Source organism: Convolutriloba macropyga, chromosome 10 (genome assembly GCF_964194025.1).
Source record: "Convolutriloba macropyga chromosome 10, txConMacr16.3, whole genome shotgun sequence".
NCBI lineage: Eukaryota > Metazoa > Xenacoelomorpha > Acoela > Convolutidae > Convolutriloba > Convolutriloba macropyga.
Window position 1 is genome coordinate 47,977,237 of NC_134477.1, and position 24,128 is coordinate 48,001,364.

A 24,128-nucleotide genomic window follows, 5' to 3' on the forward strand; every position below is an offset into this window, starting at 1 on the left:
TTAAGAACTCTCGGTATTCAATTTTTTATGCAGTTACAAAAAGAACAACAAGTAGACAACAAACTAAAAATCAACTAAAACTTGCCAGAAAATCCTTTGGAAACCGTAAAGCCATATTTTGGCGCCTAAAATATGTCCCATTGCACCTTCGTCGGACACCGATATTTATTATCTGGCCGCTCATTAATGAAAATCAGCAACAATTAGACAAAAAAATGCAAAATTATGTGGTACTTGTTTTCTTTCGAAAAAAATTTACTTCCAAAGACATGAAAGCCATTAATTACAAAATGAAAAAGATCAATAGATTCGTCCATTCTTCCAATGGAAGCCTTTGAGACCTGCAATTAAACAGAATATGTCTTAGATCTACAAAAAGAACGTCAAATATGACAAAAATCAAAAATTCATTTTCTCTTTTTTTGTGAAAAACCCGTGTGGAAGCCAGTAAAGTCATAACGAATGCTCTTAAAACATTAGATTTTGTGGCACCAATCCCTTTTGACACCTTCCCTTGAAACATATTATGTGACCTCTCATTAAAGAAACTAGGTAACAATTAGACCAAAAAGAAAAAAGCAAGATTATGTAAAACTTGTTTTTATCGAAAAAATTTTATTTCCAAAGACATGAAAGCCATTAATTACAAAACGAAAAAATTGAACAGGTTCACTTATTCTTCGAAAGGAAGCCCTCGAGACCTGCAATTAACCAGAACATGTCTTACGTCTACAAAAAGAAAGGTCTTACGTCAAATATGACAAAAATCAAAAATTAATTTACTTTTTTTTGTAGAAAACCCGTATCGAAGCCAATAAATTCACAACGAATTCTTTAAAAACTCTTTAGATTGTTTAGATTTTGTGACACCAATCCCTTTTGACAACTTCCCTTGACAAAACTAATGTCATTCTTAACCATTAATTAACGAGACCAGGTAACAAACAGACAATAAAAGGAACAAAATTGCGACGTTGAAATGTTTGTTTTTTTTTCATTTTGGAAAACAATTATTTTCAAAGTCATGAAAGCCATTATCTATCTTCTAATATCTGAACGTCGGCTTATCTACTCTTTCGGGAAAAACCAATCAAACAGGGTCTTTGTACAGGAAATTAAATATGACTTAAAAGACAAAATAAAAAGTACAGTTAAAGACTAAATTAAAAAATTCAATTAAATTCCTCGAGAAAGCAGTGTCGAAGCAGTAAAGAACCACAATCTTTAAGGATTTAAATAGTACCAATTGTGCGTTATTTTGAACGAGAAAAATGTGATATATGAACTGACAATAACGTGACAATTTGACAAAATTAGAAAACATGAAAAATGGGCAAATACCTAATAATTAAAAAAAATTTGTTAAATCTAGTAGTATCAAATCCAGAACACCATAATTTAAGGCGTAAAACCACAATAAAGACTAAATTTGAATTCAGTAGAAAGAATGGGCACTCTTTGATTGCTGACACTAAGCTACAAGTTGACCAAAGTAAGAGAAAAATGGAGGCAAAGTTCAATAAGCCACTTTTTATTTTAAAATGAAATATTTTAAAAGTCAAAGCGACCTTAAGCTATCAAGCAATCAACTAGATAAATTCATTTCAAGCTAATTAGGAAGTCAGTAGGATCTACCACTAGTGAGCTTTGATATGAAATGTTCTGTTATTTAATTAATATAAAAAAGATCGTACTTTTTTAATAAAAAACCGACTGATGACAATCCGAATTATTTTTGGAATGTAACGGTCCAAGATTTGTACAGAACTAGCCCTGCTAATGTTGATTGTCCATTAGGACTAATTAATTTTCGGAATGTCATTGATATTGATATTTTGTTTGTTAAGAAATCAAAAGTAAATGCTGCGTTTTTGTTTAATCAACGAATAAAGTTAGCAAAAAACGACAAAGTTTTATTTACAGAGCACTCTCAACGGAAGTTGAAGTAGAATTAGCCCTCCTTTGAGTCTACAAAGATTGTGTTAGTGGTGTTTGGGTGTGCACTTCTCGCAAATTTAATCAGAGTGGACTAAAGAAACTTATTTCGTGCTGTTTTTGATGAAAAATCTGAATTTTGTGAAATTTTTAGCCGGAATTTGTGACAAAAAAAATTCAATGAAAATAGCCGACAAAGTATTTTGTCTTTAACCGTAAAATCAACAACTTTTTTATGAAATATTTTATTAAACTTTATCAAAATTGGCGAAATTTTAGTCAAAAATTCCGAAAAAAAGGTGAATGAAATCAACGGAATTCACTCTATTTTCTCGAAAGTTTAAACCTCGATATCTCCCTGTCAAAAACGAAAATCAAAAAAAAAAATTTAATTCCATATTCTACGATGGACAAGCTTTCTAATGATACCAGTCTCAACTCTCTACGATGAATATATCGATCGGCCAAAATTGACTGAACAAAAAAAAACCAGTTGAATATATAGTTCCTCCCCCCTCAAGAGGGGTCGGAACAATTAATATCGCATCAAAGTATGGAAAACACAAAATTGAACGTTTACTTTTCACATGAGTTTTGAAAGATGTAAAATCAACTAAATATGTACTTAGTTTTAAACGAAGCATGACTCTTTTCATCTGCATGAGGCAGGATGGGATATTGTAGGAGCTATTGTATCAACAATTGATGAAGACAAACTTTTTTCAATAACCAGAAAACCCTTAATTGAGGGATAAATAACAATATTTTCGTATTAGTTCCAGTATTATTTGTTCAACATCTATGCAGAAAAAAGGTCTTATTATATTTCACACAAGAAGAGTAAACTTCCGAGCATTGAACTTTTTATTACAAAAATTTGTATTTTTATGTTATAAATATTGTTTAACGCATGAAAATCAAACACGCATCAATTTTTCCCTAACAATAGCAAGTGTTGCGAATATTAGCCCATTGTGTAAGATGCATCTATTTATCATTTTCAAATCTAATGTCTTGATTATAGAAAATTTAATTGCTTAAGATCTGATTGGACAAAATTGGTGTCTTTTAATGTTTCTTCATGAGAATTTTGTATCTTGCATATTCTGAAATTAATAATTTTTTATCGTTTAAGATCTCTATTTTTAGTTCGACATCTTTACCGGAAATTTGTCAGATTCTACACGACGGGAATTCACGAATCACGGATGAATAATTTTAATTGAATTTAATCTATTTATATAAACGCAAAAATGTAAACAGTTATCGCCCGATTTGACAACATCTGTTGTTTTTTGTGAAAACATTGGTTTCCTTTTTGATCTATGCGATTCGTGCGATTCGTGCGATTCCATGATTCTGTGCGATTCGTGCAATTTTGTGAGGTTCTGTGCGTATCATGGCACGTTACGAAACCTTATTGGTCAATTCAAAATTTTTAATAATTTTTTATTACGACTTGTCAAGTTTTGGTTAAAATTTGAAATAAGACGTGATCAGTACTGATTAGCCGACCCAAGACTTGTATTTCACAGGAGAAGTACTGATCAAGACTTGGAACTCGTTCCGGTCATGGATCAACCTTAAGCTTATTAAAGTTAGATGCTGTATCGCAAACTATATATGTGATCTGTGTAAAGATCTATACACAAAATAAAACAATTAGCTTAACAGAAAAGCCTTGCTTCATAACGAAGCCTGTAGTCAGTAGATAGTTCACATGAAGAATTTGAAACAGTTTTGAAATCTTGCCTCAAACAAGTACATCTTTTCTTTGATAAATGGTGCGCTGATGTAATCCGGGTCATCTTCAGTCCCAAAATGATCCACAAATTTCTTCCTGAAGAAACCTGTCGCTCCTGAAATGCCATATTTATCTTAACCTGTTAATCTAAACCTAATATTGTACCTCTTGTCAGTCTTCTAAGCTATCAAAGTCTGTATACTCTTAATTCTTTATTGCTACACAACATTCCATTCTGACCATCCAACTCTTCTTCCATTCTGACTACCCTAGCCCACATTAATAGCCTCGCTCATGACTCTCTACTCTTTTCTCTAACAGACATCCCGATTGGGATAATTAAGGGCACATGAGAGATAGAATGGATCGAGAATTCGAAATGAATATTTGCTCGCTACGACGATGATCATCATAACAAATCCCATCACAAACAAATCCTGTATTCTGTAACGAAGTCATATATGAAATCACAGTTTGTTACTAAATTTCTAAGTTCTCTTATTTTTTACATAAGTGTCTTCGAAAGAATAAAAACTTTGGGTGCGTCCAACTGATCTTGCATGATTTGCAGTCTTACCATTTTTCTTGGATATCGTTCCCCTGTGTTTTACAGTACGCAAATCAACTCCCAAGTCTCCTTCACAAAAACAATTTAGAAAAAAAATGTTTAATCATCAGTTAAAAACATTTTTTTTAAACATGTAAATTACTCAGATATAACCCTAAGGTTAAACATCTATATGCTTTAAAAAGTTAAATAAAATAATCCGCATTGTTATTAGTATAATAATCTTCAAACTGTGGTTATTCGTTCTCATAGGTAAAAATAAGATTTGAAGGCTCCTATTTGTCAATTAACGGGTACTTTCTTGTGTTGATCGAGCAAAAACTCGGTTAAAACATTTTTAAAGCAAGTTTTACTATTAAAAGTTCGTATTGAGGAGGGCAATTTGTTCCATTTTTGAACGCTTTTCAAGATTAAAGATTTGTTAATCCACTTCGTTTTCGTTTTCTTTTTATAATAATTTGATCTGTTCTCTTGTTCTGTCTAGCGTTATGGCGACTGGTAAACATTTTAAAATTTTCGGATGTCTCCCAGTGTCTTATATCTGTTTGTAGCTTCATTAGGCTAACTTTTGAGATAAACAATTCGGCTGGCAGGATACGGTCCTTAATGAGAAGATCAATGGAGTGGTCAATATTTTGTCGAAAATAACAAACTTTTATTCACCAGTTAATTTGCCTGTTTATGCGGTTTATGTTTTTTGCTGTAAGATGCATTAAAAATAAGCGTACGAATTAAATATATATATATATATATATATATATATATATGTGTTTGTGTAAATCACACTTTTCTGCCATTTTTCTGCTCCAGTGCACATATCCCATTGCTTTGAGAGCAGAAATCAAGCTAACAAATTATTATTCAAATGAGAAAATAATTGGCTTCTCGACCGTCATATTTAGCATAATTGAAGCAAGCTCAAATCGCACCTCAACTTTGACCAAAGCTGTCGGTACTTATTCATCAGACTTTCAGAAGAACCAATCCCAACCCAAGAAGACTAAAGCATAGGTTCGGAGATTTATCGGAGGTCCTAGTTCTTTGAGTAGTTGAGTCCCGGAGTCCCAATTCCTCTTAAAACCATATTCCGGGACATGGCAGAGCGTATTTTTTTCCAGACTAAACTTGTAGTGCAGGCAATCCTGATCATTTTTAGCTCTGCGGTCAGCTGCAACACTACACCTTAGTGTTATTATTGACGCTATCACTAGCTCTATTTGGTTTGAACCTTGCAAACAAAGCCTATCGTACTAGAATTTATATCCAGATACAAATTTTGCACAGCAAACACACACAGACTTTTCTTCCACTGTTAGTATTCTTTCGGTTACAAAGTGAATCAATTATCCCAACCTCCCTCAAATCAATTCTAAGCAAACCTTGAATTCATTGGCTAATAACAATAAAACTAATTTTGATTGGAGTTCCGAAGAGACTATTAGTTCCAATTTCACTTTAGTTATTTATTTGGTTTTTTATCCAGTTTGACCATTGGAGACATTTCAAACAGCAGAAAATGGTGATACATGAATACAAGCGCCACTTATTTTACAGGGCCCCAGAAAAAACCACTTTTACGCTCTTTTTTCAAGGATGCAAGGGATGGTCTGTCTCAACTTCTTCATTCCAGGTTCTCGCTTGTGCTGATGAGTATCGGAGTGGCGAGGAATTCAGAGCGGAAATTGGTTTGAATCGCAGCTGGTTTGTTCTGTACATCATCGTCAGACTATCCGCATAGCGAATAACCTTAACTGAGCTGGTAGTAGTCAAACAGAGACAACAAGTTGAGGTTGCAGATCACGTCTTTGCACCTCCGTTGGTTTTAGCATAACCAAAGCAAATTAAAGGTACATTTTCTGATCTCAAATCAAAATTTGAAAATGGCTTCTAACTGAACAAAAAACATTTGGAAGTCAAGTTGTGGGCAATTTGGTGGAAATAACAATAGCCAATTACTCCGAAGATCTCGCCATCTATTATCTGACAGACTTCTGTCAAAGTTGTCATATCAGGACTTATAGAAAAGTATGTTGACTGACGGAAAATTTTTTAACATTTTGTTAAGTCTTACACCAGAAAACCAATCTATAGTGTCTTCAAGGGAAAAAAATCATTTAGGAGAGACCTTAGAGAAAAGGAAAACCTCAAAAGTTTTTTAAATAATGAAGTAGTTGCTCACACAAGCTAACATCTTCATCGACCGTACACAAATCGGTCCAAATTTGTTTTAGTGGATCTTTTCAAGTGTAACCTCCGGATTTTCAAATCTGACATTCTGTATCTTCTTCAAAATGATAGCACAAACTTTAAGCAGCAAAATAAATCAACACCATCCTATAATTTTGGAAATCAGTTTTTTTTCCGATTTTTATTTTTTGTATGTCCATTATTTTGAGGTTTTGAGAAAAATAATTATTTATTTTTTTATTTGACAGTGTGAAGATGTCCCTCGGACAACGTTTTGTGCAACAAACCCAAGTTTTTGCACTCTTAAATTTTTTAAAGCCCATATAGAAAAGCAGTGACTTTGTTGGAAAAATTCTGGTTAGAGAAAAAAATTTTCAGACCAATATTATGTTATTTCATAGTATAATGCATCCGAGCGGATTTTTGTATCGGTTATGAACTGGTCAGATCCTAAGCACTAAAGATTAGTACCTCTTATCAGTTTTTTTTACAATAAAAATACCTGCAGCTTTGTGGGCAAACGCCGGAAAATTTTTGGTGACTTTCAGAAAGACGTTTTGTCTTTTATCCACTTCCTTATAAGTTCATCACAAAATTTGGCGCTCCTATCTCTAAAAAGAGGAAAAAGCTGGAAATACTTTTGATGACAGAAAAAAAAGCCCGTCGTTTCCAATGAAAGTGTTGCCTCATTTAGCCTCGTGTCGAAAGTTCAAAATTAGATTGCTGTCAAATACCTTTTTTTGTTTGGTACCTAAAAATGGTCATACCGGGAGATGCATCGAAAGCACGACTCAATGAAAAACAATTGGGAAAACACTGACAATGAACTGAGCATAAATGTAGCTACCGCGTACACTCTTAAACACTTCAAACATGAGTACATTGAAATGAAAATCACTCATATATATCTTATACCCCCTTCCATAATGATAGTAGTTCCAGGAAACACATAGTGTCGTGTCACATTCCTTGCACCTAAAAAGAACCCTTCAGTGATAGCATTGTGTAGTTCTATTCTGTTCCGAACAACATTAAGTTGATGCACCCATGCGGGTGCATCATCTTATTGTTGTACCTTATCAACCATTGACCTTATCACAAGTACCCCGGGTTGAATTTTTCCGCCCAAAATGATGTAAGAGTGGGGCTGCAACGGGAGGATTTTTTAGGAAAATGCAGCTCAAAACTCTTACGTCTTTTTGGGCTGCATTGGACTTCCAAGGGGGGGTAAAATGTTGTAAGAGTGAGGGGGTAAAAGACAAATTAACCCCCCACTCTTACATCTTTTTTGGTCTGCCAAGGGGGGTAAAACAATGTAAGAGTTGGGGGGTAATTTGTCTTTTACCCCCTCACTCTTGCACCTTTTTACCCCCCTTGGCAGACCAAAAAAGATGTAAGAGTGGGGGGGGGGTAATTTGTCTCTTACCCCCTCACTTTTACACAATTTTACCCCCCTTGGAAGCCCAATGCAGCCCAAAAAGACGTCAGAGTTTTGAGCTGCATTTTCCTAATAAAATCCTCCCATTGCAGCCCCACTCTTACGTCATTTTACCCCCTGGCAGCCCAACTCTTACATCATTTTACCCCCTGGCAGCCCAACTCTTACATCATTTAACCCCCTCAATCTTTTAGCCCCCATACCTGAAGACTGCCAGTCTTGAACCCACAACCTCTGTACCCTCAGCTGCGTCGCCATATCCTCCAGACCATCGATGCTTCTTCAACTCTTGACGGTCTATATATATATATATATATATATATATATATATATATATATATATATATAAATAATAATTGTTAGAATTGCCGCATCACAACAAATTACCCCCTCACTCTTACATCATTTTACCCCCTTGGCAGCCCAACTCTTACATCATTTTACCCCCTCTGAACAAATTACCCCCTCACTCTTACACCATTTTACCCCCCTTGGCAGCCCCACTCTTACATCATTTTACCCCCTCTGAACAAATCACCCCCTCACTCTTACACCATTTTACCCCCTTGGCAGCCCAACTCTTACCTCATTTTACCCCCTCTGAACAAATTACCCCTCACTCTTACACCATTTTACCCCCCTTGGCAGCCCAACTCTTACCTCATCTTACCCCCTCTGGACAAATTACCCCCTCACTCTTACACAATTTTACCCCCCTTGGCAGCCCAATTCTTACATCACTTTAGCCCCTCTGAAAAAATTACCCCCTCACTCTTACACCATTTTACCCCCCTTGGCAGCCCAACTCTTACATCATTTTACCCCCTCTGAACAAATAAACCCCTCACTCTTACACCATTTTACCCCCCTTGGCAGCCCAACTCTTACATCATTTTACCCCCACTGAACAAATTACCCCCTCACTCTTACACCAATTTACCCCCCTTGGCAGCCCAACTCCTACCTCATTTTACCCCTCTGGACAAATTACCCCCTACCTCTTACACAATTTTACCCCCTTGGCAGCCCAATTCTTACATCACTTTACCCCCTCTGAACATGGCAATTACAGTCAGGGGAGGGGGTAATTCCTTAAAAGTCCTCCCATTGCAGCCCATTGCAGCCCACTCTTACATGACAATTTCAGTCTTGGGGGGTAATTCCTGAAAAGTCCTCCCATTGCAGCCCATAGCAGCCCACTCTTACATGACAACTTCAGTCATGGGGTAATTCCTTAAAAGTCCTCCCATTGCAGCCCACTCTTACATGGCAATTTCGGTCAGGGGGGGGGGGGTAATTCCTTAAAAGTCCTCCAATTACAGCCCACTGCAGCCCAATCTTACATAGCAATTTCAGTCAGGGGGTTAATTCTTTAAAAATCCTCCCCTTGCAGCCCATTGCTGCCAACTCTCACATGACAACTTCAGTCATGGGGGGTAATTCCTGAAAGGTCCTACCATTGCAGCCCATTGCAGCCTACTCTTGCATGACAATTTCAGTCATGGGAGGTAATTTCTGAAAACTCCTTCCATTGCAGCCCATTGCAGCCCACTCTTACATGGCATTTTCAGTCATGGGGGGTAATTCCCTAAAAGTCCTCCCATTGCAGCCCATTGCAGACCACTCTTACATGGCAATTTCAGTCAGGGGGTAATTCCTGAAAAGTCCTCCCGTTGCAGCCCATTGCAACCCACTCTTACATGGCATTTTCAGTCATGGGGGGTAATTCCCTAAAAGTCCTCCCATTGCAGCCCATTGCAGACCACTCTTGCATGGCAATTTCAGTCAGGGGGATAATTCCTTAAAAGTCCTCCCATTGCAACCCATTGCAGCCCACTCTTACATGGCAATTTTAGCCAGGGGGGTAATTCCTGAAAAGTCCTCCCATTGCAGCCCATTGCAGCCCACTCTTACATGGCAATTTCGGTTAGGGGGGTAATTCTTTAAAAGTCCTCCCATTGCAGCCCACTCTTACATGGCAATTTCAGTCAGGGGGTAATTCCTGAAAAGTCCTCCCATTGCAGCCCACTCTTACATGGCAATTTCAGTCAGGGGGGGTAATTCTTTAAAAGTCCTCCCATTGCAGCCCATTGCAGCCCACTCGTACATGGCAATTTCAGTCAGGGGGGTATTTCCTGAAAAGTCCTCCCATTGCAGCCCATTGCAGCCCACTCGTACATGGCAATTTCAGTCAGGGGGGTATTTCCTTAAAACTCCTTCCATTGCAGCCCATTGCAGCCCTCTCTTACATGGCAATTTCAGTCAGGGGGTAATTCCTGAAAAGTCCTCCCATTGCCGCCCACTCTTACATGGCAATTTAAGTCAGGGGGGGTAATTCTTTAAAAATCCTCCCATTGCAGCCCATTGCTGCCCACTCTTTCATGACAATCTCAGTCATGGGGGTAATTCCTGAAAAGTCCTCCCATTGCAGCCCATTGCTGCCCACTCTTACATGACAATCTCAGTCTTGGGGTTAATTCTTGAAAACTCCTCCCATTGCAGCCCACTCTTACATGGCAATTTCAGTCAGGGGGGTTATTCCTGAAAAGTCCTCCCGTTGCAGCCCATTGCAGCCCACTCTTACATGGCAATTTCATTCAGGGGGGTAATTCCTTAAAAGTCCTCCCATTGCAGCCCAATTTTACATGGCAATTTTAGTCATGGGGGTAATTCCTTAAAAGTCCTCCCATTGCAGCCCATTGCAGCCCACTCTTACATGGCAATTTTAGTCATGGGGGTAATTCCTTAAAAGTCCTCCCAATGCAGCCCATTGCAGCCCACTCTTACATGGCAATTTCAGTCAGGGGGTAATTCCTGAAAAGTCCTCCCATTGCAGCCCATTGCAGCCCACTCTTACATGGCAATTTCAGTCAAGGGGTGGGGTAATTCTTTGAAAGTCCTCCCATTGCAGCCCATTGCTGCCCACTCTTACATGACAATCTCAGTCATGGGGGTAATTCCTGAAAAGTCCTCCCATTGCAGCCCATTGCAGCCCACTCTTACATGACAATTTCAGTCATGGGGGTAATTCCTGAAAACTCCTCCCATTGCAGCCCACTCTTACATGGCAATTTCAGTCAGGGGGGTTATTCCTGAAAAGTCCTCCCGTTGCAGCCCATTGCAGCCCACTCTTACATGGCAATTTCAGTCAGGGGGTAATTCCTTAAAAGTCCTCCCATTGCAGCCCAACTCTTACATGGCAATTTTAGTCATGGGGGTAATTCGTTAAAAGTCCTCCCATTGCAGCCCATTGCAGCCCACTCTTACATGGCAATTTCAGTCAGGGGGTAATTCCTTAAAAGTCCTCCCATTGCAGCCCAACTCTTACATCATTTTACCCCCTCTGAACAAATTACCCCACACTCTTACTTCAATTTACCCCCCCCCCCCCCCATAGACAAATTACCCCCACATTCTTACATCAAAATGGGAGGATTTTAGGGAGGACATTCGACCCGGGACCTTATCAATGATGTTTTACCTTATCACAAGTACCTTTAGTGATAGCCGAGATAGTGGCGTGATAGCCAAGAGGTAAGGTGTGTGATTCACACGCCAATGATTGAGAGTTCAATCCCCTGCCTCCGTGAAGCTGTCTGCGTAAGGATGAGCTCTTACTTAACCATAGATTCAGGTTGACCATAGCCTGACCATTGTTGGCTGCAATTATGGTACAACGTGAAAGTTTCAGACGCAAAAAAGTGGCCATAGTCACCAAAAAAGAGCAATGCTGCTCATAGAAAGAATAGTCTGAAATGTGGGGAATAATAAGAAAAAGGGCAGATGAGAACAGGCTATACTTTAGGCATAATGCTGTTCCGCTGCGATTACGCAGGAACCAAAATCATTATTTTTATTAAGTACCTTATCAACGATTGATTGGGTAGTCATAACCAACGTTGGCGCGGGGGTTTGGAAGCTACTTAATTGTTAAATCTGAAATTTGCGTTGATATGTTAGCAACCTAATGAGTTTACAACCGAAGTCAATTTTGGAGCGATAACAGAACATAGCTACAACACCCGCCAGCATTATGTAAAATTATGGCACTTGCACTTAGGGCATGCAAATAAGGTGAACCGACTAAGCTGGGGCATAATCGGAGAGAAAATCCAAAACATCATTTGACTGGTTTTCTGGAACTTTTTCAGCCCCTTCCCAGCCCCTTCAATAAATGCACAGATTGTGTAGCACAACAATAAAAGACTCTCTTGCATGCAATGCTAGCTTGTTATAAACTCGAAGAAACAAATGTAAACAAGTTTTAGTTTTTTTCACCCCAAACCGTTCAGCCCCAACTCAAGTTTCAACATCTTTTCTTTTCACTTAACCCCGCATACTTTCCGCCCCAAAACCCTAAACCCCAACCAAACGTGTTCAAAGTCTTAGTTGGAATTATTAATAAACGACTGCGATTATTAATAAACGCTAATGGTACCAATTAAGTACAGAACTAAAATTGGGGTGAGGGGTATATTAATCGGGGTCAAATGAGAGGGGGTGAAACTAGTAGGAAAGCTAAGGTGGAACACCTGAAGAATGCATGAACAGTATTTAACCTTGGTAAAGGTAGTCCTCGTTTAGAACATCACAGCCAGCCAATGGTAGTTCAATCTTCAGCTTCTCAGCATAGTCACAAAGAGCATCAAATGTACAGTGCAATTTGATGAATGTTTTCATCCCGATTGCTGGTAGAGTTGCACTTTCTTCACTCATTTCGAATCCCTCTTTCTTGCACGTGTCCAAGAATTTCTTCCTTTAAAAGAGCAGGCTGTCAAAACCTATGTGAAAACTTCCGAGAAAAAATTCTGATTTATCTCTTAAGAATGGACGTTCAGCCAAACAGTTTGCTTCAATTTACTGATCAAAACACAAAATTCAGATTATTATATTATCAACTTTTTTTTAAATATTACCTTCTCAGGAGTGGCTGGCTGTATAATTTTGCTACCTGGTTCAAACATGTTACTTAAAAAGACAATTCAGTACATAAGGGACATCTCAAAAACTTGATTGCGAGAAATATTGTCTACGACCATAGACAAAATTCATGCCCGGGTCGAGGTTTGGCGGTGAACTTACGTAGAAAATGAGGTGAAATGCGGTGGAAAAAAATAATATTCAACGCGTATTTTTTATATTTTTTTGCGGTGAATGCGGTGAATCGCGGTGAATTATTTATTATCAGTAATCTTACAAAAAAACTTCATTACACGGGTTCGGACCTCTTACCCTTGCACAACTTCACCTTCTTATTCCAGTGCGCTAACTCCCTTTTACTGCTTTGATATTTCATGTGAATTTAAATCAGATTCAGTAAATGTTGGAAAGCAAATGCGGTGAAGTTTTGTAAGAAATGCGGCGAATTTCGCTGTGAATTTTTGTAAGAAATGCGGTGAAATATTTTTTCACCGCATTCACCACAATCACCGCATTTCCTACAAAAATTCACCGCATTCAGCGCATATCTTAATTTCAAACAAAGACATTGGCCGGGTGGTTCATTTGGTGATGACATGGAATAGTCCTTTAAGCACATCGTTATATCGCATTATCTAGCCAATGATTTACAAGACAGAATTTTGACTTTGTGTCTGAAAGCATTTAACTTCAGTTTTTTTGTAGCCAACGTAGCAGGGAACCAACAAAACGACTCCCGCAAAACTGGCTGTACTTAGCACAGAATGTTCTACCATACGTCTCAAGATGGTCAAAAACATTTTTGAGTCTGATTTGAAAAGATCTTCTGACTGTCATTTTCCGAAGCAACCTTGAGTACGACTTTTTTACTTTGCAAATTTCAACATTTCAGAACCCTCATATTAAAATAATTCACCAGTTGAAAAACAAATAAACTTGCCAGTTTCTTTGCAGGTATTCTCACGGAGTCCTGCATTTCAAAAAAGCGCCAATTGAAAATTTGAAGTTAACCAAAAAATGAACTAAAAAATAGAGTAGGATATTATGAGACGTTTAGGTTTCCGCATGAAGCTAATTTCAACTTAATTTTAATTCATGTGTTCTATAATCGCAAAACTTCGAATTTTAAAGTCCGAATCGAACCAAAAAGATTTTCTTGTTATCAAGTTTAACGTTACAAACAAAAAAATATTTAAAAAAAATGTTTTTCTTGTTGAAAAACGTTTTTGTATATCCATTAAGTCAAGCTGGTGTGTTCTGCTGTATGCAATTTCAATGTTTCATTGGTTTTTAGATCGATTAAGGATATGTTTAAAGACCAAACAAGCATCAATTGAGAAGAACCGATTGTTGAAAAGCATAATATCTTCTTCGTTTTTTCTCTGATGATGTTTCAGAGTTCCGAAATTCTTCAAAGCTTCGAATGTAATCAGTGTTATAAAAAAATCACAGCTCCATCAAATGGAACTCTTAGTTACCTGCAACACATTGTTCTGGAAACTATTTTGCAGCAATAAAGAAAAGCGCTTTACTACTTCACTAAAAAAAAATACTTCATATATTTGAAGTATTAACGATGAATGAACTCATAGAAATACTCCAATCCGTGGAATTTAAACCTATTTGACGGAGACCTTTTGCTAATTACGGTGAGTCCAACCGGGCAACACAAGCTAGAAGCAATAGTTAAGTCTTTAAAATCAAAGAATAGGATAGAGTAAAAACATTTTAGCCTATTTTCAAAATTTGTCTCCGTTGAATCAACAAATCTACACTTTAAACATTCAAAAAAGATTAAATAGATACTAAAGTGCAAACAATTCAGAAGGGTTGTGAAACCGAAAAATCAGTAAGAAGATGAGCGAAATATCTCAATTTTTTTTTAAACTTCTCTTTCTCTCGAAAATTTTTCACGTAATTTTCGTTTACATCATAAGTATCACGGTTGTTTTAGTTGTTTTTAGTATCACAGTTTTTAAAGTTAACAAAAATAGGGAACAATAGTTTTTTGATAATATCTTAACAGTTCAAAGAAGCGAGGAAGAATTTATGACTTTTCTATTTACGAATTTTTAGCGTCTTTTGTTTAGCCACTTTCGGTTTGCACGTTCTTTGGCAATTTTTTGTTTTGGTTCCAACAAGAACCTGGTGAGAAATTTCGTTGAAAAATTTTATATTAAAAAATTAATTAGGGGAAGGATTCCGAGATCGTTTTATAAAACATTTTATTCAGTTTTTTTTGTCTTTTGAATGCGTGGTTTTTCACAAGAGGTAAAACGCAAACTCGATTTTCGTTTGTATCGAAATTGCAAAATCTAATAATTGGGAAATTAATACCGTTGATCCCTTTTATGCACATCGGAGTTGAAACAGAAAACGAAAAAAGAAGAGATAGAATTTGTTAGACCTCTTTACAAGTGTCAAAAAGTTATTGAATGTGAAGTTTCGGTGAGGTTATAAAAGCATCAAAAAATCAATTTCTAAAATAGTCAATAATTCGTTTTTAGCTAATGACAGCTAACATTTGCTCAAATGAATTTCGATCCGATCACCTAATGCACTATGACCTAATAACCAATCTCCATCAATTTATTCAAATTTTTGCCCTTACACTCCTTTTAATCAACATATTGCATAATTTAATAAGTGATTCATTCGGTTTTCTTTGAAGTAGAAACAAGAGTCAATGACTCCCAAATTGGACTGGAAGGTCCTGACTTGTGTTAAACAAAGGAATGATCGAAAAGAAAATTGATTTAAAGAAGAAGATAGGGAGATGAATTCGGGAAGAGATTCCAAGAGTCCTCAAATGACTAAATTGGCAATGAACAAGTACTCACTAAAAATCCCAGGCTCACAAAGTTTTCGTTGAAAAGCTGCAGAGAAATCCAAACAACAGATATAAAATTTATCGTTTTTCGTTATTTTTTTCGTTATTTATCATTTTTTTCGTTATTTTTCTCCACTGAAACACTGTTTTATAACACAGAAACTGTAATCTTCTGGTAGCTACAAAATATTTTTTAAGAAAGTAAGATTTGGTAACAATTTGAAAGCCTAAAAGTTGAGTGGAGGACCCCAAAATTGTCCAAAAAAATCCACAGCAAGTTGATACAAAAATGCTTTAGAAGAAAACAACAACAGAATTCGAACGTATAATAATGATATACATCTCGTTTTCCAGCTACAATAAATTACCCAAAAAGGGTTTGAAGGGCAAAAGCTATTGTTTTCCCTCTAAGCTTGTGAAAGAATGAATTTACTGATAAAATCACAATGTGCAATTCCAGTGTCGAAATTATAGAGTTTTTCGGAGCAAAAGAAGAATTTTTCTAGAAAAAAGAGTGCAAAATCTTTGATTTCAGGCATGCAACCATTTGGTTTGTGCGCGATACAATCAGACGAGCGGAATATAGTTGTTAGATGTCCAATTAAGCATAAATTTTAATAGGAATTACTGAAGAATTACGTCGGAAAAAATTTCTTCCTGCACCTATATTTTCAATATAATTTGTTTAAAAAAATAATGCTCCTATGCTTAAAATAAAGTTGTTGCGACATTTTGAATATATAACAAAAGTGAAAGGAGCGAGAACGCCCAGCAAAGAAGTCAAATTTGAATAAAAAAGAAATTTTGAGCAATTTGGAATCAAATACTACTAAAAAAAGATTTTTATTTCAGAAAAATTAGAATAAAAAAGTGCAGTTGACGGTAGCAAAAAGGTATAGGCGTAGTTGTTGTTAAAACCTATCATAAAATTTGTTCAAAAAATTTGCTTAACGTTGAGAAAGTTTAAAATCTAATTCCTCTAACTGGAGAACTAACTTTAACTAAAATTTTTGTTTGACTCATCATTTCTGAGACATTCTTTTCAAATATTCAACTTTAGATAGCTTTTTGATTCCCTAGTCTATTTAATATATTTGCTCATGTAAATTTCGAAATGAGAGAGTAGGTTTTTATATTGTTTGAGCTTCAATAAAAATAAAGCAGTCTTTTGTCGAATAAGCATTAGTATTCAGTGACTTTTTCCATATAATGGGGAAACACGAAGAAGCAACACAGCAGCAAAGAAGGTCTGGAAAACTCCAAGATGTCAAATCTGAAAATTGAAATCTTTAAAATTTATTCACTTTTTTACTGTGGATCATTAAGTGAAACAAAAGCAACGAAATGTAAATTTTGTTTGAGGAAAAAATTAAATGGTCTTTTTTATTAGACCAAAATTTGTGCTAAATTTTCTAAAACTGCGACAAAGTATCGGTCAAAAAATTAGGCAAAGGTCAATACATAATAATTTTTAAGTCAAACATATTATGCAATCGCCTATTTAAATATGAAAAAAATTGAGTACACAATGTATTTCTAATTAAAATTAGGTTCAATATTAATGTATTCACATAGACAGCAACCACCAATTTTGATAATAAAGTTTACTGTTACTTCGCGGTTTTGTTGTTGCTGAAAGTTTGTTACCAAAATATTATCTAAAAGCAGAAAAACAGTTATGAACATAATATTATCAAAAATTAAAACATCAAGCCAAAAAACTTTCGATTAAGAGTGAAACTTTTTTATTTTCTTTCTTTTTTCTTCAGCAAGAAACATCGGAGGATCGTTTTGTTGACAAATTTTTTCTCATAACCCCATTTTTTGTTAATTTTACTAGAAAACAGGCAATTAATCTACATTAAATTACCTAAGTTACGAATTGACCTAAGTTATTGACCTACAAATTACCTAAGTTATTCTTGAATTGTTTATTAATTAAAATTAAAGAAAATTGATGAAAGTTGATTTGACTTAAGGATCTGGCATATTGAAACATAAAAGTATTTCGAGTTCCGGTTGCCAATTTTTAAAATTTGATGTTTTCTGCTGTCCTGAAAAAAATTATTTCGCTTAAGAGGCGGTTATTTTTCATTAAATGCAGAGAAAACTTTATCATAATACGGACTCATGTGAGGTTAATGAATGGTTTAAAGCACATTTATTTCTCAGAAAATCTTATGACTATGATTCACAATGATGCGTGTTGCAATTACCAAAAAAGATCTCGCGAGATTTATACTTTCTTTATTCTAAGTCATCATTAACTTTATCGAGCACGATTTTTGCAACGCACAATTGAATTAATAAATCAATGAAAAATCATAGAGCGTGATTAACCTCTGGTTAAACATATATCTTGTCTCCGGAATAGTGCACTCACGTTGACATAGTGTTATAATGGTAGAACTTTCAATTCGTAGAGCATCCGACTTCATTTTTTTCAAGAAAAGAAGTCTTGTATGTGCAAACATATGTATTTACATTTTTTTATTCTGGTCATAAATTTATAAGGATCTCAATTGTTTTTCTCAGAAAATAGGATATAAGCCATAAAACACCACAACTGGTGATCAATTCTGAGACAAAAAAAAATTCAAGAAGGTGAAACGGCACTAAATTTGGTCAAAGCAATGGACAAATGGTGATTTTGAAACGATTAATGTGATCTTTCTCTCTAGTTAGTTAGAAAAACTTGAAAATAACGTTCAAGTAAATTTTGATCCTAGGAAAAGCGTAAAGCAAAAATGTCTGCGCTTTAGCACCGAAATTGCAATTTGGGTAGAAAAACTTTACGTGATGAACCGCTTTGCCTCCCCCCCCCCCTCTACTTGTTTAACCCCCTATCATTTCACCCCTCTGTAACTTCACCTCAATTTTGATCCATTATATAATTGGTACCATTAATATTTTACTGCAATCATGATCAGACATTGTGATTTGATATGAATTTACAAAAACGAATGGAATTAAACTATTCCGTTTAAATAAGCGGAAAAAAACATGCTTGTAATGCCGACGGCTAATTTGAGGCGTGAATGATATGCTATGAAATTAATTGGCGTGAAACGAAATTGAACCATTTTCAGCACATCGAAATCGGACAGCATGTGTGAAACACTGTCATTAAAAGTAAAGATGTTTTTGAATATTTTCTACCCGGACATGACGGCTTGTCAAAATCAGTACTAGGCACTTCTATTTGCAAGTCTTATATCGGTACTAATTCAGAGCTATGATCATGTCACTTTTTACGACTACCAGTCTAAATGCAAGTCTTAATCACGACGTGCACGTGTAAATGCAAGTCTTTGCGAAGATGTGCAACGTCTAAATGCAAGTATTGGCCAAGATGTTCACTTCTAAATGCGATCCGATGCGGACCACCATTGAACTGTGAACAATGTGTCCGCGGGTGAGAACAACCCAGGTTGAGGTCCGCGTTCAAAACTCCAAATCGAACCAAACCTGTCATTGAGCCCCTGTGTACTTAGTGTGCAGAACAAAAGGAATTTTTGCTGTAGGAATTATTATTTTATTTGGAGATAGAGTTTGAGCCCGGTTTTTTACCTAGTGCTCTTCTCAAAATCTCCTACAGTTGTTTGCTTGTAACTCCGCCGTAGCCACACCCCAGCCCGGTTGAGAGAAGGAGGAGGGGAACACACCCAGAACATACTGGAAGATCTCAAAAAGTTGATTTTTTAAATCAATTTGAGACACTTCCGACAATTTCATTGCAAAATTTTTCGTAAAAGCGTATGATGCAGACTTCAGCTCGCCTATGATAAAAATTTTTGGCTCGTCTGTGGCTCAGAAGGGGCCGGTGTATGTGGCAGAATGTGCCTCTTGTATGTTGCAGAATCGGTGCGTCTATGTTGCAGAATTGGTGCGTCTATGTTGCAGATTTTGTCTCGTCTGTGAGGCATACTTTGGCTCGACCGTAAGTCCTTGATGTGTTTATGTAGCTGGTTCAAGAAAATTCCTCGCCTGTGTATGTTTAAACGCACCGTACCCCCTGTGTGCGTTAAAAAACGATCTACGTCATAAAGGAGCACAAACGAAAACCTCGACCTGGGAATGACTGTAATAGCACGTTTAAAAAACTCTTGCCGCGTTTCAAAACTGACATTCGAACTATCTGAAAAGGTAAAATTGAGAAGTTTCGTGAAATTTGGGATACAAAAGCTGAAACGTCTGAAAAACGGCTGCAAACGGCTCATAACTAACTGAAATGACCCATTTGTGACCTACCGGGGTTGTACAGTATTTTTTGGTAGCATTTCGTACCAGTTTGGTATCACTTTTAAGAGCCCAGGAAAGTGGATGAAAGTTAACCTCGAAATTGTGGCACGTTATAAATTTTTGAAAATGAAAATTGTTAATGGAAAGTTTTTGAAAAGTTGGTTTTTCACTTGGAAATCAACTTGCAAGTGTTATCCAATTCTTGGCCGAGGCTTGTAAGACTTGTAGACTTGCTTTTAGACATACCCAGTACTTAAAAACTGGAATATACCTCCAATTTGACGTGCCCAGTACTGGTATTGACTTGCCGTTAGGTCCCAGTATGGTTTAGGTCGATTAAATACTTTTTCAATAATGTTTTAAAGCCCCCTCTTGCCTTAAAGTGTCTATCCTGTCTTGCTCGGCAATCTCTTTCTGTTTCGTGGGTTCATGCTTTCTCGGAGTGAAGACAACCACGAAGTCGATTCGTTTCTCCAAACTTCCATTTAAGGTACTTTGCAAAACTCCTTCAACGACGTGCAGAATTTTAGCTTTCTTTCTGATGTGCTTCAAATCTTTGGCACTGAGTTTAACTTCGTTCAGTTCAGCGTCAATTGCAGTTTCTAAAGTACTGTTGCTGACGTTAGTTTGTTCAGATTCTTTATTTTGAGATGTTTTCACATCCATAATTGGACGCTTATTTGGGATAACAAAGAATCAGCTGTTTCTAACAAACTTTTTGGACCATTTCTGCTAAGAGCCTGGGTTTTATTTCAGTTAATCGAACAATTTTCAAATGCAATTTGATTTTCGAATTTTGAGTAAGTATTTTAACGGAAAACTACAAGGTAACTGCTACTAAATCCAAAGTTTAGAAAAATTTGAGCAATTATTAATTTTATGAAATCGCAAATTGCAATCCAGTTTGACCGCAAGCGTTACAGTAAAACTCAAAGAAATTTGAAAGGCTAAAATTTATTTTTCGCTGGTTTGCATTGTCTTCTGTTGTAAACAAACTCAAGGAGAAATGTAGCTAAAAATGACGTAAGATTTGAAAATGGCCGAAGTAAAATAAATTGCACTGAAAATGGTTTGACTTAGAAAAGACTGGAACTAAAACGTATTTGAGAGAGAACTTTTTGACAATTGAACCTCTAAAAATAAATTAGTAACAGTTTTTGATCAAAAGAAAAGATTAATTCAATGTTTGATTTTTGGTTGAAGTGATACAAAAAATATGTGAAAATTTCTGTCACCACGAATAAGAGCTATAAGTCAAGAATAATTCCAATTCAACAATTGAACAGAGCACAAATAAAGCATTTGTAACAGTAGTTTTATGAATCTGATCGAGCAAAAAATTTAACGTGATTTTAGTACTAAATGTAAAGTTTATAACTTTCGCTTCAAAAAGTAACGTGTTTGCGTGTTAAATAATTTATATTTGAGATTAATAAACTTATCAGTAGCTGTTTTTTGAACGCAAGTTGAAAATGGTAAATGAACAATTTACATGTAGGTTTACATAATCGTTGTGTGTTTATTTTTCTACCTGCGATGGTTGCTTTTTAGCTTCGAGCAATAAATCTAAGCCGCCGAGGATGATGAAAAAATAAGGCTCTGGATTTATGGCACAATACTTTCGATTGCTAATTAGCGCGATTTAATGATGTTTAAAAGGTGTTTTTATGGCGCAAACAACCCACGAAAAATTGTTGCGATTGGCGACAATTTTTGGTACAGATTTAATTTGTTACTTTCTATGTAGCATGAAACAAAGTTGAATGAAATAATCATTTTTTCAAATTTGATTTTGAAATACATGAACAAATAGCTCAACAAAATTTGCCGTTCATATTTAAAATATGTTCAATCCTTTTTATCAGAAAATTGGTGCTTTTGTATATTTTTGAAGTTGTTTTCAGGAATATGCGACATATGTTAAGAGCTCAATTATTTTCAAGTAAGGCGGTTTTTGGTATCTAACAAACAATATGTAAATAAAATGAGCAATTCTTTAGGACACTGTTTTTGTTGACCGTATTCATAAAACGGGACAGAATGTCATAAAACATGTAAAGAGATCCTGACCCTAACAACTGTTAACAATAACGCATTAGTTGTCCAAGAAAGACGGCGATATAAAAATTCGGCAGCGGTAAAATAAAAATTTTTAAACTGTATAGAAATGGTATATTTTGGTGCTATGTCATTGCTCCACAGTTCATCATAAATGTAAGCTGATGAATAACCTTCAATCAAGAAGGTCCTTCTGAACAGCCGTTCTTAAGGACCCTTATTTATGAAAAATAATGCCTCAATTTTTTTGAAGTTTTTAGGAGAAAACTGCATAATTTATCAATTCTAATTACTTTATCATCTCAAAGGAGTGAGGGGATATAAATAGAAGGCCTTTTTCTCCAACCAAAAGTATTCCAAGAAAGCTTCTCTCTCCCCAGCTTGTCTACTCTTGCCACTAATACGCCTGCGCATGTCCACTGAAGTCTTCCAAAACATTTTAAGTTAGTTTTGAAGATTTTTCCTATTTTGGAGCAGAAACTAAAAGCTCTATCGTTCCAACAGGAGACGGGAGAAATTATATAAGACCCTATTTTAATCCCAAAAAAAATATTACTCAAAATTTTTGAGTCACTGTTACAAAGAAATCCTCAAAGTGTGCAAATCTAATTGCCAAAAAAACACATTTCAAATTCCTGAAAAGAAAAGCGAGTACCCCTATCAAATCGTTTCTCAAACATATGAAAAAATTTTAAAGACGTTCATGATTGAACAGAAATGTCCCGCAAGTACACTTTTTGGATTTTGGACCACTCCTGAACTCCGCTGGGGAAAACTGTCCCTTCTTTTCCAAAAGCTTCAGCCTAGAAACAAGTGTTACTGATAACCTACCCGGGTTGAAACCATAATTCAAAAGTTATAAAATTACAACTTCATATTATGGCGTCTATGAAAAGTTGTAGTCATAGAACTTTCATAAAAGGGAGTTCTATGGAATTAAATTTTTATGCAAAGTTTTTTATTATCATGAAAAGGAGGGAAAAATATGTTTCAAAAACTAACTTGAAAAAAAAAATGAAAAATTGAGTCATAAGCGAACAGAGAATTATGGAAAAGTTGTAGCCATAGAACTTCATAGAAAAAGAAAAAAAATTGGAGAAAAGTGAAAAACATTTTTTCAAGTTAAAAAACACCTCGCATGCCCTGAGTTATTCAGTGATACCGTTATACTGTTTTGACAGTGCCTTCTATCCATAAGGATTGTAAGGCACCACGTTTTTTTGGTTTGGCGTCTTCGTTTAACTTTTGGGGGGTAAAATGGTTTTTTTATAAAAAAAGTCGATTTTTTGTTAAATGTCCATCCCTTTGTGCCCTTACAGGCACCTTCTCCCATGTGCTGTATTTTAATTGTGCTTTGTTTCTTTCTTCTATGATGTGCTATAATGTTCCTGGCCTATCCGGGATTTTAGGTTTTAGCTATATATATGTCTTGGAATAAAAGAGTCTCTATTTTTGCTTATTCTGCAAGAAAAACAGTCTGTTTTCCCTTGTAGTTTAAGAAGCTCATGAGGACTCACGAAAAAACCAAGACTCTTTAAATGTCTCGTTTCTGTTATGGATAATTAGTAGCCATAGAACTTCATATTATGGAGAAGTTGTAGTCATAGAACCTCCACTTATGAGAAAGTTGTAGTCATAAAATTTCCATTTATGGCAAAGTTGTAGTCATGCCAATTTCCTAAAACTTTTTTGAATTATGAAGTCAATGGTCCATTATATGAAAATTTTATGATAACAACTTTTTGTCATCCCGGGTATGCTGTTGATTAAAAAACCGAAAAGAAAAGAACAAAAAATTTGGAAATCTGATTGCTGTTAAAGGACCAATTTCCCATGAGCTCATACAATGTTCATCAACCTAAAAAAGCACAGCTGGTCTTTTTCAGTAAGGTGCGTCAAACGGCTAAATTAACTGCTAAATATGGAAAACAATTAGTGGATAAGTACTTCTCGATCTCTTCATAAGTACTTCAATGTCTTGATAAGTACTTCTCCATTAAAATAGAGGTCTTGGGCTTGCAAAAAAAACTGATCACGTCCTTTTTCAATTCTTTAGACTTTCTAAGACTCTCCTAAGGCTTGGCAATTCTTAGCCAAAACTTGGTAAGTCGTAAAAATAATCGGACAATATTTAAAATAGACCAGAAAAATTTCGCAAGATGACATGATTTGCTCATAAATTCACAAATAGTGTACGTGAGGCTTG

General features: G+C 35.9%; 1 protein-coding gene across 2 annotated transcripts in view; it reads right to left on the reverse strand.

Annotated features, from left to right (window-relative positions):
* LOC142348177 (anoctamin-7-like) overlaps positions 1 to 21,268 on the reverse strand; it is a 47,748-nt gene extending 26,480 nt beyond the window's left edge. Inside the window, exons 1-4 of one of the 2 annotated variants that reach the window (XM_075399417.1) lie at positions 20,941 to 21,268; positions 20,241 to 20,604; positions 12,432 to 12,628; positions 3,688 to 3,794 (exon numbers count right to left, since the gene is read on the reverse strand). In XM_075399417.1, the coding sequence (XP_075255532.1) occupies positions 3,688 to 3,794; positions 12,432 to 12,628; positions 20,241 to 20,530 (594 nt within the window). In that variant the 5' untranslated portion in view covers positions 20,531 to 20,604; positions 20,941 to 21,268. Of the gene's footprint in view, positions 1 to 3,687; positions 3,795 to 12,431; positions 12,629 to 20,240 lie in introns of both variants that reach the window. The other variant, XM_075399418.1, reaches the window with a different exon arrangement.
* Between the last annotated feature and the right edge of the window lie 2,860 nt (positions 21,269 to 24,128).